The sequence below is a fragment of the Cadophora gregata genome, assembly GCF_030347475.1.
Source record: "Cadophora gregata isolate MNR1 chromosome Unknown scaffold_4, whole genome shotgun sequence".
In the NCBI taxonomy this organism is placed as follows: domain Eukaryota; kingdom Fungi; phylum Ascomycota; class Leotiomycetes; order Helotiales; family Ploettnerulaceae; genus Cadophora; species Cadophora gregata.
Window position 1 is genome coordinate 2,920,479 of NW_026695927.1, and position 13,678 is coordinate 2,934,156.

Genomic DNA, 13,678 nt, shown 5'->3' on the forward strand with positions numbered 1-13,678 from the left:
TACGGCCCTTTATTAGTTTCCTATCGATAACAATTGAGTGATTGGTGTGGCAGCTCAATGACGTCTACAGGGATTCGAGATGTATTGCCTAACGAGAGGCATTCACAACTCTTGAAGTCGTTGCCTGTCTTTGTCTCCATGGCGCTTAGAGCAAAGAATGAAGATGTGGTTGACTATCACGTGATGATCAATCCCCAAGAACGTGCTAAAGATATTTGACTTGAACCTACGACGTTCTTAAAGTCAATATGAAGATTCGCTTTTCGTTCGAGAATCTCGGAATAAATAAATACACCCGAAGCACATGCGTTTGCTTTATAGAAAGACTCTTTCCAAATTTGACAGTCAAGAGGTATTTCTGTCTTCGATACATCGGACCAGAATAACCTTACATCTGAAGATGTAGATCTTGATTTGAAGCTTTACTAATGTCTGACTTTCTGATTTCTAATCCCGAGCCACCTATCAGACTCTTTGTTGTGTGTCTTGACAAGATCTCTCGCAAGAATATTGTTGTCCTGTCCTGACACTACACAGCTCTACACTCTCAAACCTCAAAGCCCCTACTCTCAACAGTCCCTTTCACTACCGGCCTCGCACTCCCCGCAGCACGGCTAGCAGCAGGCTGAGCACAGCAGGTACACCTATGTTTCTGCGTTTGCTTCGTGATCGTAACATCAAAATCAAACCTGAAGATGCTGAACTTAACATGACCCGGTCGTTTCCACGGCTTATCATCCTTGATCACACACGAGCGGAGGGTAAGCAATGCGAAATGGATGAAGCTGTATGAAGTCAATACAAATCATAAAGCTAGGCGGTGAGACAACGATGAAGGTAAAGCCGATAGAGGAGGTAGGAAGGTAGAATCGATGTGTAGCGCATACCTCAGCAAAAACCCAAAGACCGCCCCAAAAACAACAAGCACCTTCTCCGCCTTCACCAATTTCAAACATGAACCCCAGTCATAACACCAATTCTCGGTTGGAAACCCAACAGTAACAGCATAAATAGCCATTGGGAACAGTACGCTCACAAACACCAGGTCGAGAAATCCGCTGACGCCAACCGTCATGGGCTTTTTCGAATTCCGTAGCGCGGAGACGAAACATATGACGGTCTGATCAAGTCAGTTTTAAGATCATACAAACAAAATATGAGTGGAGTGGGGTTGGGGAGAAGGTAACTTACGGTGATAAATGAAACCAAAAGCCCAATTGCCACCTCCCCCTTATAACGATGATACCTCGACCCGTTCCAGCTCCCCAAGTCTCTAAAATCCCCCGCAAGCATAATAATCAGAGCAGTTATCAGCACCAGGGAGTTCCATCCCGAGATACACAGACTGAGCTTTGTCAGGGCGTTGATTGACCTGGCATATTTTACCCCTGAGCCTGGGCCTCCTCGTTGAAGCAATCGAGCTTTCGAAGATAGAACAATCGGCTCCTCCTGTTCCTCAGGCGTGAATCTCACATTCTCATCCTCATCATCACTGTCACCATAAATATCCTCACTCGCACTCTCACTCTCCAACAGCCCCCCTCTCTCCTCTGAGTCACGTTCGCGTTCCCGTCGTGCAGCGCCCATCTCAGCGCGTTCAACCACAAACACCTCGTCCAATTTCGCAACCCTTAAGAACGTCAATACCGGAATACTCGCAAGACGAACAAACAGTCTTAACGGCTTCCCAATATCAATGGTAATCGTGGTGAGAGGAGGGAGCGGTGATGGCTCCTCCTGAGAAGAAGACATTCGGCTTGCTTTTCATTGTTTACTCAGGACGAATTGTTAAGGTGCTGCCTAAATCACCGTATAGAGTCACGTGTATTTAAGGGGCCGCTCGGACGGTGAGGGCCAATTGGGGACTTGAATCCATGGTAAATTGGGGTGGATGTTGCTGGGGACGCGAATGCTGACTGCTTGGCCGGAACGTTGCGCGTAATGTTGGGAGGAGTGGTAAGGAGAATTGTTGGTGGCGCCAGGTGTTCCTGCAGAAAACAACACGTCCCCACCAATCATAATGAGAAATTATGAGAATGAGAGCCATCCCTTTGATACTAAAAGTGCTTAGATCTGAAGAACAAGCTGGCAGAATGATAAATATGATGCTGCAAGAAGAACACACATGTTTCTCGTATGTTACCCAGACGAGTCTAGTGGATAATGTTGTAAACATCTTGAATCTGATGCCTCAAACATGAGGAACAATTCTCGAGAGAACGACTCTTACATGGTTGCTAAAAAAGTGTTCAGACTCACTTGAGCTGTTGTCAGTTTTGCAATCGGAAATGGGAGGTTACCATTGCGAAATGACAAAGACACAAGTCAAGTCTTTCGATCATGCATAAGAAGAACTACTCCTGCATCATGACCAGCCCTCAACAGGAACACCTTGCAAAACCCTCCTTTTCACCCAATGCTGGCAAATAACCACCAAATCCTCATCCCCATAATAACTAATCGGCACATTCAAAATCCTCACCTGCAACTTATCCTCCTTCCTCCGCCTCTCCCACCCCAACGGAATCGTATGCTCAGCATCAACATTAACCAGCAGGAAATCCAACCTTCTCTCCTCCCCCTCTGTCCCATCAACACGAAAGCAATGCCTCCACTCCTGCTTCATATCGACCTCCCTCAGTCCATCAGCCCTCGTCAAAACTACCGTCTCAATACCCCTCGCCAGATACAACCCTTTCCAGAACTTCGCCGTCGCCATATCAACATTATACAGTACCAACGTCTTTAATCTCTCCCACCCAGACCACACACCCGGACCATCAGAAGCTCCTAGCTCAAGATACAGCTCGTCGCGCACACTGCAGAACTCTTCCACAGCTGGCAGATTCGAGAACGCATTCCGCAGCACTGGCCGCACGCCTAATCTATCTTCGTCGGGATATACACTTCGGAATGGTATATCGACTAGCAGACGGCGCAAGCGGGGAGCGAGCGTTGTCATTAGTAGAAGCACATCGTTGGTGATTCCTACATCTGCTATCGTTCCATCGACGGGGTACGGCCGGAGATACAGCGAGGTTGCATGGTCCAGCAGATCTTTCTGAACATCTTGCGGAGACTCCTGTATACTGCGCAGCAGCTTCCGCAACCGATTGGGGGTATGTATGTATAGGCAGTGTGTGTAGAGGAGTCGGCGCGCGTGAGGTTGGAGAGCCCGAGAAGTGTAGGTCAGGGCGACGAGGGTTTTTGTGAAGGGATGGTTTCGGGGGAGGGCTATTTGGGGGAGGTCTGCCGGCGCGATGGCGTCGATGATGCTCAATTGGATTTCGACAGGCAATTTGGGCATTTCGTTGTGAGGTGCCATCGTGGATATACGGGTAGTGAGTTGTTCCTGGATGTTTGATTTCCAGAGACCAGTTGGCGGGGTTGTGGGGTGCATCTGCTTAGTCACCAGGCATTTTGTGGAATCAGTCTCTTCTCAACTTCAGATTCATTCTCTCGTATCTATGGTATTTCAAAATCATTCTACATCAATATTGTACATTCCATGCACACAGTTGATCCAAATCCCAGTATCAAAACTTCAACCCCAAGAATTTCCAAAACAGAACAGCCATCATCAAGGCTTCTAAACAATCAAACCACCGAATCCCAAAGCTGCAACACCAGTAAGAGCAAACAACGACCAGCTGACAGCTCCTCTCGCCTCAACAGCAGCATTGCCAGTGGCTGTTGGTGAAGCACTCGAGGTTCCTGAGGCAGTACCGCTCGCTGTGCCAGAGCTCTGTGCCTGTGCCGGGCCAACAGTTCCACCCTGAACTGTCTTTGGAGCGACAGTTTCGTTGACATTTGCAGCAGCAGCTTGGTATTGCTCAATAGTCCTGGAGCCATCGGCACTGCAAGTTCTATCAGCAAGTGCTCTCGGTCAAAAGAACACAGTGAACTTACGGAGGGTTGATAACACCTGCCATACCACCCTCGCAGTGGCCTGGGGCTGCACAGTAAAACCAGATTGGAGATGTGTTGTTAACCTTAATGGAGAATGTGTTTGTGTTCACTCCCGATGTGGTCCTGAAGCCGCCACTGAAAAAAGCGGTATCGTTGATTGGTGCACATGGCGCCGCAAAGGACGATTGAGCGACGGAGTGTTGAGATGGGTAGAAGTGGAACTCGACAGTGTCGCCTACGCTCGCCGTGAAGCTGTTTGGGCTGAAGTTGAGACCACCATCTCCAACCTTCACAGTGTGGATAGGGCCAGATGAAGAGGCAGTAGTGCTAGCAGCAGCTGCTGCAGCGCCTGTCGTGCCCTTTGCGGAACCACCACCATAACCATAGTCCTGGGCGAGGGTGAATGGGAGGAGGGAGAGGATGACGGAAGTCTTGGAGTACTGCATATTGAAAGCGAGAGGGTGGTTTGATATTAAGAACTTTTGAGTTAGACCAGCTGAATCGAAAGTATGAGCGAGTTTGAGAGAATTGATGAGACGAGACAGAAGACGGAGGGGCCACTATATATATGCCTCCTCAACTCCCGCCGGTCCCTGACGACCTGAGGAGACCTTCTTACTTAGCTGTGACAAACATTCGAGAGCTCCTCCAAACACACTGACAATACCAAGCTTTCCTTGGCAACGCAGGGAATCCGAAAAGCAGGGGGTGTGAATGCGATGAAAGCGGGCTATGGGGACCAACCCACTTGTCAGAAATTCCGCCGGGGTACACTTGAACCCATGGAGAATGGGCGGATCTGATACACAGATGTAACTGTGCACCACCAAAGGTCCAAAGTATATCTCAGTCCAATAGCACACTTCCAATGACATTCCGATGGCTCACCAGTGCCCTTCTGGTTCTTTTCTAACCCAGAACCAGTTTCCTCCAGCTCCTCATCGAGCAACCACGCAGTCACTAGCTCACCAACGAAGCAATACTGAAGCTTTTCCAACTGCAACTGCACACCGGTGCCGGCGCTAGAAACTCTAACTCCATTACCAAACCCACTGAAGCAAACTCTAAATGGCATCAGGCCAGGAACTCCTAGCCATCCACTCAGAGGATTTGTTCCAAGCGGCTGCACCCCTCACGAGGGTGACGCCCTCGTCTCAGCTAACGCCGAACGAACAACTAACAACGCTGGTAGACGAAACCATCATCCAAAGTAAGAAAATGCCAATAACAGCGCGCGCGCGCGCAAAGACAAGACGAAGGAAAAGCAGTTTCGACTAAGAAACAAAAGATGAATATCCCCAACGAATAGCATCCCCCGCTTGTCGCTGCCGCGTTTCGTGATGTGGTGCTCAGCACCTAGTGGAGGCTGTGCTCAGCATCACTGCAAGCCACCCCCTCCACAAAACTACCAAGTCGTGCCCCAAGCTACCCAATAGGCAAAAGATGTGTCAGCCATCTGTTCCAGATGTTTCCCCAAGAGACTTGAAGGTGAAGGCCGCCCCAACAATCGTCGTGTGTGAAAGGAGAGGAATGGAAGACCTGCTTTCTTGGGACGTTTCCAGGTTCGTCTGAAGTTTGTTTTGAGTTTGATTAGGTAGTTCCCCTGCTGAGCCGAGTTGAATGGGGCGGGGCTTTGTTTGTGCCAATCGTGAGGTGCTCTTTACCGTAAGCGAGTCCATGGACTCCACCTTCTCCTGGACTGAGGTAGAATTCCGGATCATTAAATCCTTAAATGGAAGGATATGGTCAGGATGGGTATATCCTGTGCATCAATTCTTATCAGGTTCAGTAAACAAATCTTGTTTCCTCCGTATTTGAGCACTGTTATTAAATCATCTGACGATATGACAAATCTCATCTCCGTCCAACAGTTAGAGTTCCGGTGCTGAGAACGGAAGAACAACCGAAAGACTTTTATCAACTGGTCTGAATCATTATCATTATGCTCTGAACAACCTTTTCCCGCATGCCTATCGAACTGTTTGTCACTCACTCAGGAATCAGGATTCCAATATTCGGAACCCTCCCAGCAATGCCCCAGTTCGCCTCGTATTACAACATCAAAGTCAAGACCCACCCATTCCTTGGGCATTCTTGACACCCGATGTAACCTCGGCTTTTGAAGAACATGGTATGTTTCTTAGTAATTGAGTCTGGCCGGTTCTGTAGTCAGCACTGGTCATTCTGCATCGTTGTCAGTGATCAGGGATGAAGCCACCGTTCGAACGACATAAACTGCGGTAAACATCTAGTATAGGTCTCGTAATTAGTTTTCCATGAGCAAAGCCTCGAAATCCTAGAATGCAGCTTGGAATTCACAAATTTTGTAGTATCTAGGCTCTAGAAAGTGGCCCGACACTAAAGTCCCTGCAGAGTCGAGGGTATCCTTCCGAATGAGAAGTTAAGATGCTTGGGATGACGTGGACTCACTGCTCACCATAACAGTATGTACAAGAAACTTCAAACCCTTCATCATTTCATTCGATTTGGGACATACATCTTAATAAACAAGTCAACATCTCAGTCTGCCATTCTTCAGCGCCGCTTCAAGCCAAGCTGCAGCGAGAGTTCACCAGAAACGTAAGATACAATATCAACACCTTGCTGGTACTCTTCCGGCTCGTCAGCTTTCGTCCCACCTGATTCCACATGGTTAAGCACTCAGCACGTTTGAGTATCTCCCTCTTCTCTATATTTCATAGGAGATCTATAGACCATCCTACGCCATTGCAATCCCTCCGCTCTCAGTTCTATTGACCAGAACTCCCAACAGCGCATGGTTGATACTCTGCAGGCCAGAGTATCGAATTTGGGGCATTGAGTTTCAAGATTCGAAGCGGTAGCTCGGGTACAACCAAGCTGCACGTATGTTTAAATCCGTCACTATATGATATATTCTTCACTCTGTTCAGGATTCGGAAGATTCTCAGACCGAGTTTCCGGCCTTACCGGTGGCAGAGGGAGACGTGGTATTAGCTCCACTTGACAAGCTCTTTTGTTGTTATGAGTCGTTAGCCAAGAGAACAATGTGATGTTTTTAGTACATAGCTTTCAATGAGGTAGAGGTCAAAGAAGGACAGATAGTAAATTGAAGGGCATGCTACACAACTCGGCTTGTGTTATTCTTCCGGAACAGCACTCTTTTTTCGTCGCCAGGCTGCATTCATGATTAACTATCCGACCGTGAAAACTATTCCATAGAGTGAGAAGGTCAGAATAAGTTAGACTAAGTTAAAGTGATAGTTGCCTATGTTGAGTCCTGGCGAAGAACGGATTCTTGATGTCAATGCTGTCGACTCCCTCTCCTTGGTGCCTGAGATTCAAGGACTTCCACTCAACGCGACAACACCAAAAAACGCGTCTCCCTCGAGCAATTGACACCACTTTCAACGGCTACCACAACTTCCACGAACCTCACACGCCCGCCAAAATGTCAGATTACGGAGATGATATGGATATCGATGCCCCCGTGGCATCAGATACTGTTATATTCAGTTCAGATAACACCAATTCTAAGGGCAAGAGAAGTGCAGCAAACCTCCCCGTCGAAGCTGAAGACAGTCTGCCATGGTCAAAAATACTCCCTCCGTATATGTAGCATCCACTAATATCGCTGCAGGGTCGAAAAATACCGTCCGGATACGCTCGAAGATGTCTCCGGTCATCAGGATATCCTGGCAACAATTAATAAGTTCGTCGAGACGAATGTAAGGACAGCTTCTGGAGCTCGAGATTGAAGTACTGACAGCATCCCAGAGACTTCCTCATCTCCTCCTCTACGGACCACCTGGAACCGGAAAGACGTCTACAATACTTGCACTGGCGCGAAAGATCTACGGCTCAAAGAATATGCGACAGATGGTACTCGAACTCAACGCCTCCGATGATCGTGGTATCGATGTAGTCCGCGAACAGATCAAGACCTTTGCAAGCACAAAACAGATCTTCACAATGAGCACGAAATCTACATCTGCCTCGATGCCTACATACAAATTGATCATCCTGGACGAGGCAGATGCCATGACCTCCACTGCACAGATGGCATTGCGACGAATCATGGAGAAATACACGGCGAACACGAGATTCTGCATCATTGCCAATTATACACATAAGCTCAGCCCAGCACTTCTAAGTCGTTGTACGAGGTTCAGGTTCAGTCCGTTGAAGGAGAAGGATATTCGGGTATTGGTTGACAAGGTTATAATCGAGGAGAATGTGCAGATCAATGCTTCTGCGACGGATGCACTGGTGATGTTGAGCAAGGGAGATATGAGAAGAGCTCTCAATGTGCTACAGGCATGCCATGCAAGCAGTAAGTCTTCGTTTCCATGATGTTTGGGTTTAAGCTGACAAGGTGTAGGTACTCCCATTCACATCAAGGGCACACCCAAACTCGCAGAGAAGGATATCAAAAGGGACATGATAACGGAAACCACAATCTACGAATGTATAGCGTCACCCCATCCCGAAGACATCTCGAAGATCCTCAACACAGTCCTCAAGACTCCCGACGTAACGACCTGTCTACAAATGATCAACTCTCTCAAAGCAACTCAAGGTCTAGCATTGGCAGATATCATCACAGCACTCAGTGAAGAGTTGACGAAGCTAGACGTTCCTGCTCCAGTGATGATTACATGGCTAGATGGATTAGCTGAGGTGGAATACAGACTGAGCGGTGGAGGTGGAGAGGTTGTGCAAACGGGAGCTGTGGTTGGTGTTGTACGAAACGGAGCGGAGCTGATGGCCGCAGCCAAATGATTGGTATGAGGTATTAAAAGGTCTTGCATATAGCCCTGGCGTTCAAGGGGTAGGCGGGATATCTTGCGAATTGATCTGTATGGGACCTTGCAGATTTGGAATGCGAATGATGAAGAACGTCATGATTTCAAGCTTGTTGCTTACATGTTGCATATCTACCGAGAGTTGAGCTTTGATGCACAAAAGCGGTCTGTTCTGGATTCCCTCCAATCAGTCAAGTGGCTTCAAACTTGTCATTTCTCGTATTTGACTTTCTTTCCTTTTGCTTCACAGTACGTCTACCCGCGTAATGTCATCATTACATTTATCTTCAAACATTGCCATGCCGGAGTCTGACTCAAATCATTCCTCAAGCACCGATCCGCCCATCGAGATGCGAATTTCACATTCCCATGTCAAAAACCGCTTAAGATGCATTCCTCCTCCATCTACCCCGCAACCCCACATCAAGCATTTCTCTCAGGTCCTGTAAAAGGGTAATGAGTCTTAACCTATGACTAAACTCAATAATCACCCACAGAAAATCTACCTAAGCAGGTAACCATCACACCAAAACCCGAACACGAGTGTTATCCCTCGCATATATCCCGTGACAGCGCGCGTCACCCTAGTAAGGATACCGCTCCTCTGACGCGCAACATCCCATATCAATTACATCATGAGATCTCGAATCAAGAAACTCGCGATCGCGTCAAACACTCTTCTCCTCTTTCTCTCTCCCCCAGAGCAAATCATGTCTTAGTGAGAGATATTTCCCCTGGTTCAGATTTTCCTGCTCGGTCCCTACGGCTGCGTACCTGCATCCCCGGAATACACGTCTAGATCGATCCGATACCCGCTCATGGACGGGAAATCGTGGAGATCGTTGATATAGCGTGTGGATATTCCTTACTCGCTCCATGTTCTTACGTAGCGTGGTGCTGGGGTAGTGCGTTTACCTGGTATGTGGTATGCGGTATGTGTGTGAATCAAAGCTTACTTGCTCTGATAATGATGAGGAGGTGGAAAGGAGGGGTGTTTACATCATGACTTTTGCTTTTGTGTTTTTCAGATCATCGTATCCTGAACTTGGAAACGAAGGGATGAGATCAGAGGATGAGGAGCGGAGGAAATGCTCCTTGGTAGAGATAGAGTTTGAGAGGGCTGGATGGGAGAGGAGAAATGTCTATATAAACAGCTATTTCCTCCCTCAATCAAACATTACTTTCATCAACCACAACATCTTCACATATACTCCATCAATAATAACCAACCATCCAAATCAAACTTCAACATGTCTGACACCTACAAGCCAACTGGTACGCTTTCCTCCTCCCAAATCTACCTATCCACATTTCAAGTCCCTTGTCCCCTGCGCCATCTCCTCTCTACCCTTTCTCCATTTACCTGAACCCAGATTCAAATTATTTCGACTAACATTCACACAGAGCACGGAGGTATGAAGGAGGACGGAACTCCAGACAAGCGTGTCGGTACCGGCCAATTCGCTCAGGGCAAAGTCGACCCCCATGAAGCCGGCGCTCAGGGCGGAAAGGCCTCAGGCGGCAGCGCAAACTACGATGAGGATGATGACTCCACCTCCGGTAACTCTGGTGGAAAGGGGGGAAAGGGTCGTAAGTTCTTCCTCCAAATAAAATTGCTTTGAAATACGTGTTACAAATGGGTATTTGGCTAACACGGAGAATAGAATTCGCTGGCGGAAAGGTTGATCCCGTTGAGGCTGGAAGAAAGGGTGGAAAGTCTTCAGGGAATTCTGATGAATAGGGGCTGAACGTTCACATGACTGGAGTTGCATCAAGGGACGCTTTGTTGTGATTTTCTGAATGACGCTATGATTATGTTATGTGTTTGCGTTGTTACTGTTAGGAAAATGACTTATCTTGATCCTGAAATATGTTTTGCCTCACTTGCATCTTTCTAGACAATCACTAATCTCATATAATATCTTATAATTTTCTTTTGATCGCATTTATTAATATTCCTGGTGTGGGAGTTGTTACTGTTGCCAGCGTTTATGCGGCACAGATTTTCTTAAGCGAAGTTGTGTGCTGTAGCCTGGTGATGCCTAGCATGTTTTTACATCAATTTTATAGCCTTAAAAAATAGCAAACTCCTTCCATTCTTACTCAGGCTATCTTCAGCATATCCATCGAATTGATGTTGGTGTTGAATATTGCACGTGACAACTTACAGCTTCAGCATGCCGGACATGAGCTGGTTCTCCCATCATCAAGTGCTCCGCTACAGGGACATGCTAGTATCATTCAATGCTCCCAAACCAGTCAAGCTTGAGAGGTGTAGTCCTAGAACTACAATTGACATTAATCGGAACTTCTTTCATACCTGGGGAGCATCTCGCTTAATGTGGCACCAAACATCCAACTTTGGGACCGAATCCATCACGCCAAAAAGGGAAGCTCTAACTCTTACTAGGGCCACAAAGTCAGTCCGTTCTCCGATATTGAATTTTATATAGCAAAGAATAATTTTGCTTCTTGTAAGAATGCATTATTGCTACATATCTTACATTCAGCGTCAGTTCTCAAAAATTCTGCAAAAACCCTACAAGTCACACCCACAGCAGATACACAATCATGTCCATCTTTGAGCCCCCACTCTCGGCCTTCTTCATCGAGGGAAGGGACATCTCAGAGCTTCCATCTGTTATCAGAGAGCAGTGGGAGAATTTAGGATACGGTGTTATACAAGCGTTTTACCAGCTGTGAGTCCGACGTCCCCTGGCTGATAATATTTGCTGATATCCTGCAGTCATAGAAACTCAAATGGAGAAGTCGCTTTCCACAAAGACTTCCAAAAAATTGTAATTCAAAACGCATCTGCCATCCAAAAGTTAAGTTCAAAATGTAAATACACTTTGGAAACGCTGCAGCCGAAATTACCAAACCATATCAATGAAATAAAACAGCAGCAAGTCATGTTCTACAACAAGTGTAGGAGACTGATGTCACCTTACATCCAGGCGCATGTCGATGCGCGACAAGACTCCGTGGCGCTCTTACGCCATTGCATGTCGTTTTTCAATATGCAACTCCAACTTAGCAGCAGCGATTTCGGGAAAGCAGACTCACCAACGTCGGGGATTTCGAGATTCACAAGTCTCCCACTAGAGCTGCAGCTCGATGTCATAGATCAGATGAGCCTCTACGAAGCAGACAAAGCTGTTCGACGGAATTTTCCCCATCTCATCCCGCGCTGGATTCCTACCATACCAACTCGTTTTGAGAGATGGCTCCATGATTTGACATCCCTTGAGAACATGCGCTTCTTGAGCTGCGATATTCTCTGGTGGCAGACGCACGACCGCGACATACCCCAATCATATTATCGACTTCAGTCGCCAAATTTCCACCCAGACGTCGAGATTCACCCCCGCCTATTCAAAAGCGAGCACCCCAGCAAGGAGACCCTAACCTACTCCGTGAAATATGCCAAGAAACACCTCATACTAGGCCTCCTGGCGCTGTACGATCTTTATCGCAGTACGGAACAAGAGAGAATGAAGATTTCCATGAACAACCGGATTCCCACCTACGACTGTCTCTCCTGGGACGCATGCGAGAAGTGCGGAGGACCGGACATACCCGTCTACGCTCTCCCCCTCACCTCTAATCCCTCTCAGCCTAGCGAATCGATCCCTATGCCCCCACAAGTCATCATCTTCCGCGACGAGCTGCACGAGATATTCAGGACTTTTGAAGTAGCGACCAGACCACTGGTTTTCGAAACACGGATACTGAGGGACGCAATGGACCTGCCCCAGGTGTGGGCAGAACATTTCCGTCCATATTTGAAAGATTATCTCTGGACAGCAGCGACGTCTCCTGAGGAGGTGGGCTATATGACTTCTTTGGACTTGCGGGAGCCGGGGCGGCTTATCTGGGTGGATTATGAAAATCGGAGGGCTGTTGAAAGGTTGAATCGACCGGACATAACTCAGCTTGGGCCCATTTACCGTCTATTTCGAGCAGCCAGAGAAATTGCGAGCGTTGTCTTGGGGTTCATTTTTCGAATTTTGGATTTGTAAAGTTACTATGAACCGAGGGACTGATTTTGGGTATCTGGGCAATTCATCAGACTTGCTCGAACTCATAAAACCACTGTCTCCGTAGGAGATACTTGTACCGTCAGCTCGAATGGATTCTTAAGTTACTTCAGATACAGATTGCAACTTAATATAAATAGAAATAAAAGGATTCTCTGTACCTTTCTGCAGCTTGCTGTGCCTTTCCCCAGTCGAACATTCTCAGATATGGAGGGCCACTGGGCCATGCCATGACTGCCGTTGCTAAACACTTCACAAATCTAAACTCTGCCGAGCCCTGCGCCCTTTGAATTTTGAGGAGGATAATTGGGAAGCATTTCAACTAGGGGGTCTTCTTCGATCGTTCTTGAAGGCTTACATGAGATTGAAAAATGCAAGTGTTTTGAGTGGACAAGACTGTGGTTCGCTTAACCTCCAAGGAGAGCGAGATTTTGCTAGCCGCCCAATACCACTCACCACACCTTCAATCCCTCGATAATCAATTCGAGATCTTTTTGAGGTAATCCTGAGAACTTCTCAAACGCAGCGGTATATCGTGGAAGCGCGAGTTGGGGTTTGTTCTCGGTCTTATGTAAATACCCCCTGGTTGGGTCCCAAGCCCTTGCTGCAGGCCTTTCGACTGCTTTATAAGTACAGAACATTAGTCAACTTCAGACGATTCGTTCAATTAACATCAGTCACACATATGGCGCAGCAGACCTGAAGGTGGGTTGCGATAGGCTGAGCCGCTTCTGTCTCAACATCTACCCCGCCTCGGTTCAAGCCGACCTTGGCAGAGAGAGGATCATCGATCGCTACCGAACTCCGAACCCATCCTCCAACTTAGATCTCAATCCATCACAGCACCAACTCCACTAGTATAGAGCATCTAGATCTAACCATATCGGAGAATACAACAACACATATAGGACATCGATATTCCTCTCAGGACTTGAAGACTCAGGT

General features: G+C 47.4%; 6 protein-coding genes across 6 annotated transcripts; 3 read left to right on the top strand and 3 right to left on the bottom strand.

Annotated features, from left to right (window-relative positions):
- Positions 1 to 547: 547 nt before the first annotated feature.
- On the bottom strand, positions 548 to 1,752 carry ONS95_010703 (uncharacterized protein; the record flags this gene model as incomplete). The annotated part of the gene is made up of 3 exons (XM_058504321.1): positions 548 to 785; positions 888 to 1,120; positions 1,192 to 1,752. The coding sequence occupies 3 exons, from the start codon at positions 1,750 to 1,752 to the stop codon at positions 548 to 550; spliced, it is 1,032 nt and encodes a 343-aa protein (XP_058361035.1).
- Positions 1,753 to 2,365: 613 nt separating this feature from the next.
- On the bottom strand, positions 2,366 to 3,325 carry ONS95_010704 (uncharacterized protein; the record flags this gene model as incomplete). Its single annotated transcript, XM_058504322.1, has 1 exon — positions 2,366 to 3,325. The coding sequence occupies one exon, from the start codon at positions 3,323 to 3,325 to the stop codon at positions 2,366 to 2,368; it is 960 nt and encodes a 319-aa protein (XP_058361036.1).
- A 264-nt stretch (positions 3,326 to 3,589) lies between these two features.
- ONS95_010705 (uncharacterized protein) lies at positions 3,590 to 4,355 on the bottom strand (the record flags this gene model as incomplete). The annotated part of the gene is made up of 2 exons (XM_058504323.1): positions 3,590 to 3,857; positions 3,910 to 4,355. 2 exons carry the CDS (start codon positions 4,353 to 4,355, stop codon positions 3,590 to 3,592), a joined length of 714 nt encoding a protein of 237 aa, XP_058361037.1.
- Positions 4,356 to 7,339: 2,984 nt separating this feature from the next.
- Positions 7,340 to 8,670, top strand: ONS95_010706 (uncharacterized protein; the record flags this gene model as incomplete). The annotated part of the gene is made up of 4 exons (XM_058504324.1): positions 7,340 to 7,479; positions 7,529 to 7,616; positions 7,666 to 8,221; positions 8,270 to 8,670. The coding sequence occupies 4 exons, from the start codon at positions 7,340 to 7,342 to the stop codon at positions 8,668 to 8,670; spliced, it is 1,185 nt and encodes a 394-aa protein (XP_058361038.1).
- A 1,273-nt stretch (positions 8,671 to 9,943) lies between these two features.
- ONS95_010707 (uncharacterized protein) lies at positions 9,944 to 10,434 on the top strand (the record flags this gene model as incomplete). The annotated part of the gene is made up of 3 exons (XM_058504325.1): positions 9,944 to 9,968; positions 10,098 to 10,283; positions 10,358 to 10,434. 3 exons carry the CDS (start codon positions 9,944 to 9,946, stop codon positions 10,432 to 10,434), a joined length of 288 nt encoding a protein of 95 aa, XP_058361039.1.
- A 244-nt stretch (positions 10,435 to 10,678) lies between these two features.
- ONS95_010708 (uncharacterized protein) lies at positions 10,679 to 12,917 on the top strand. Its single transcript, XM_058504326.1, has one exon. The coding sequence runs from the start codon at positions 11,606 to 11,608 to the stop codon at positions 12,713 to 12,715; it is 1,110 nt and encodes a 369-aa protein (XP_058361040.1). The 5' UTR covers positions 10,679 to 11,605; the 3' UTR covers positions 12,716 to 12,917.
- The last annotated feature ends 761 nt before the right edge of the window (positions 12,918 to 13,678 follow it).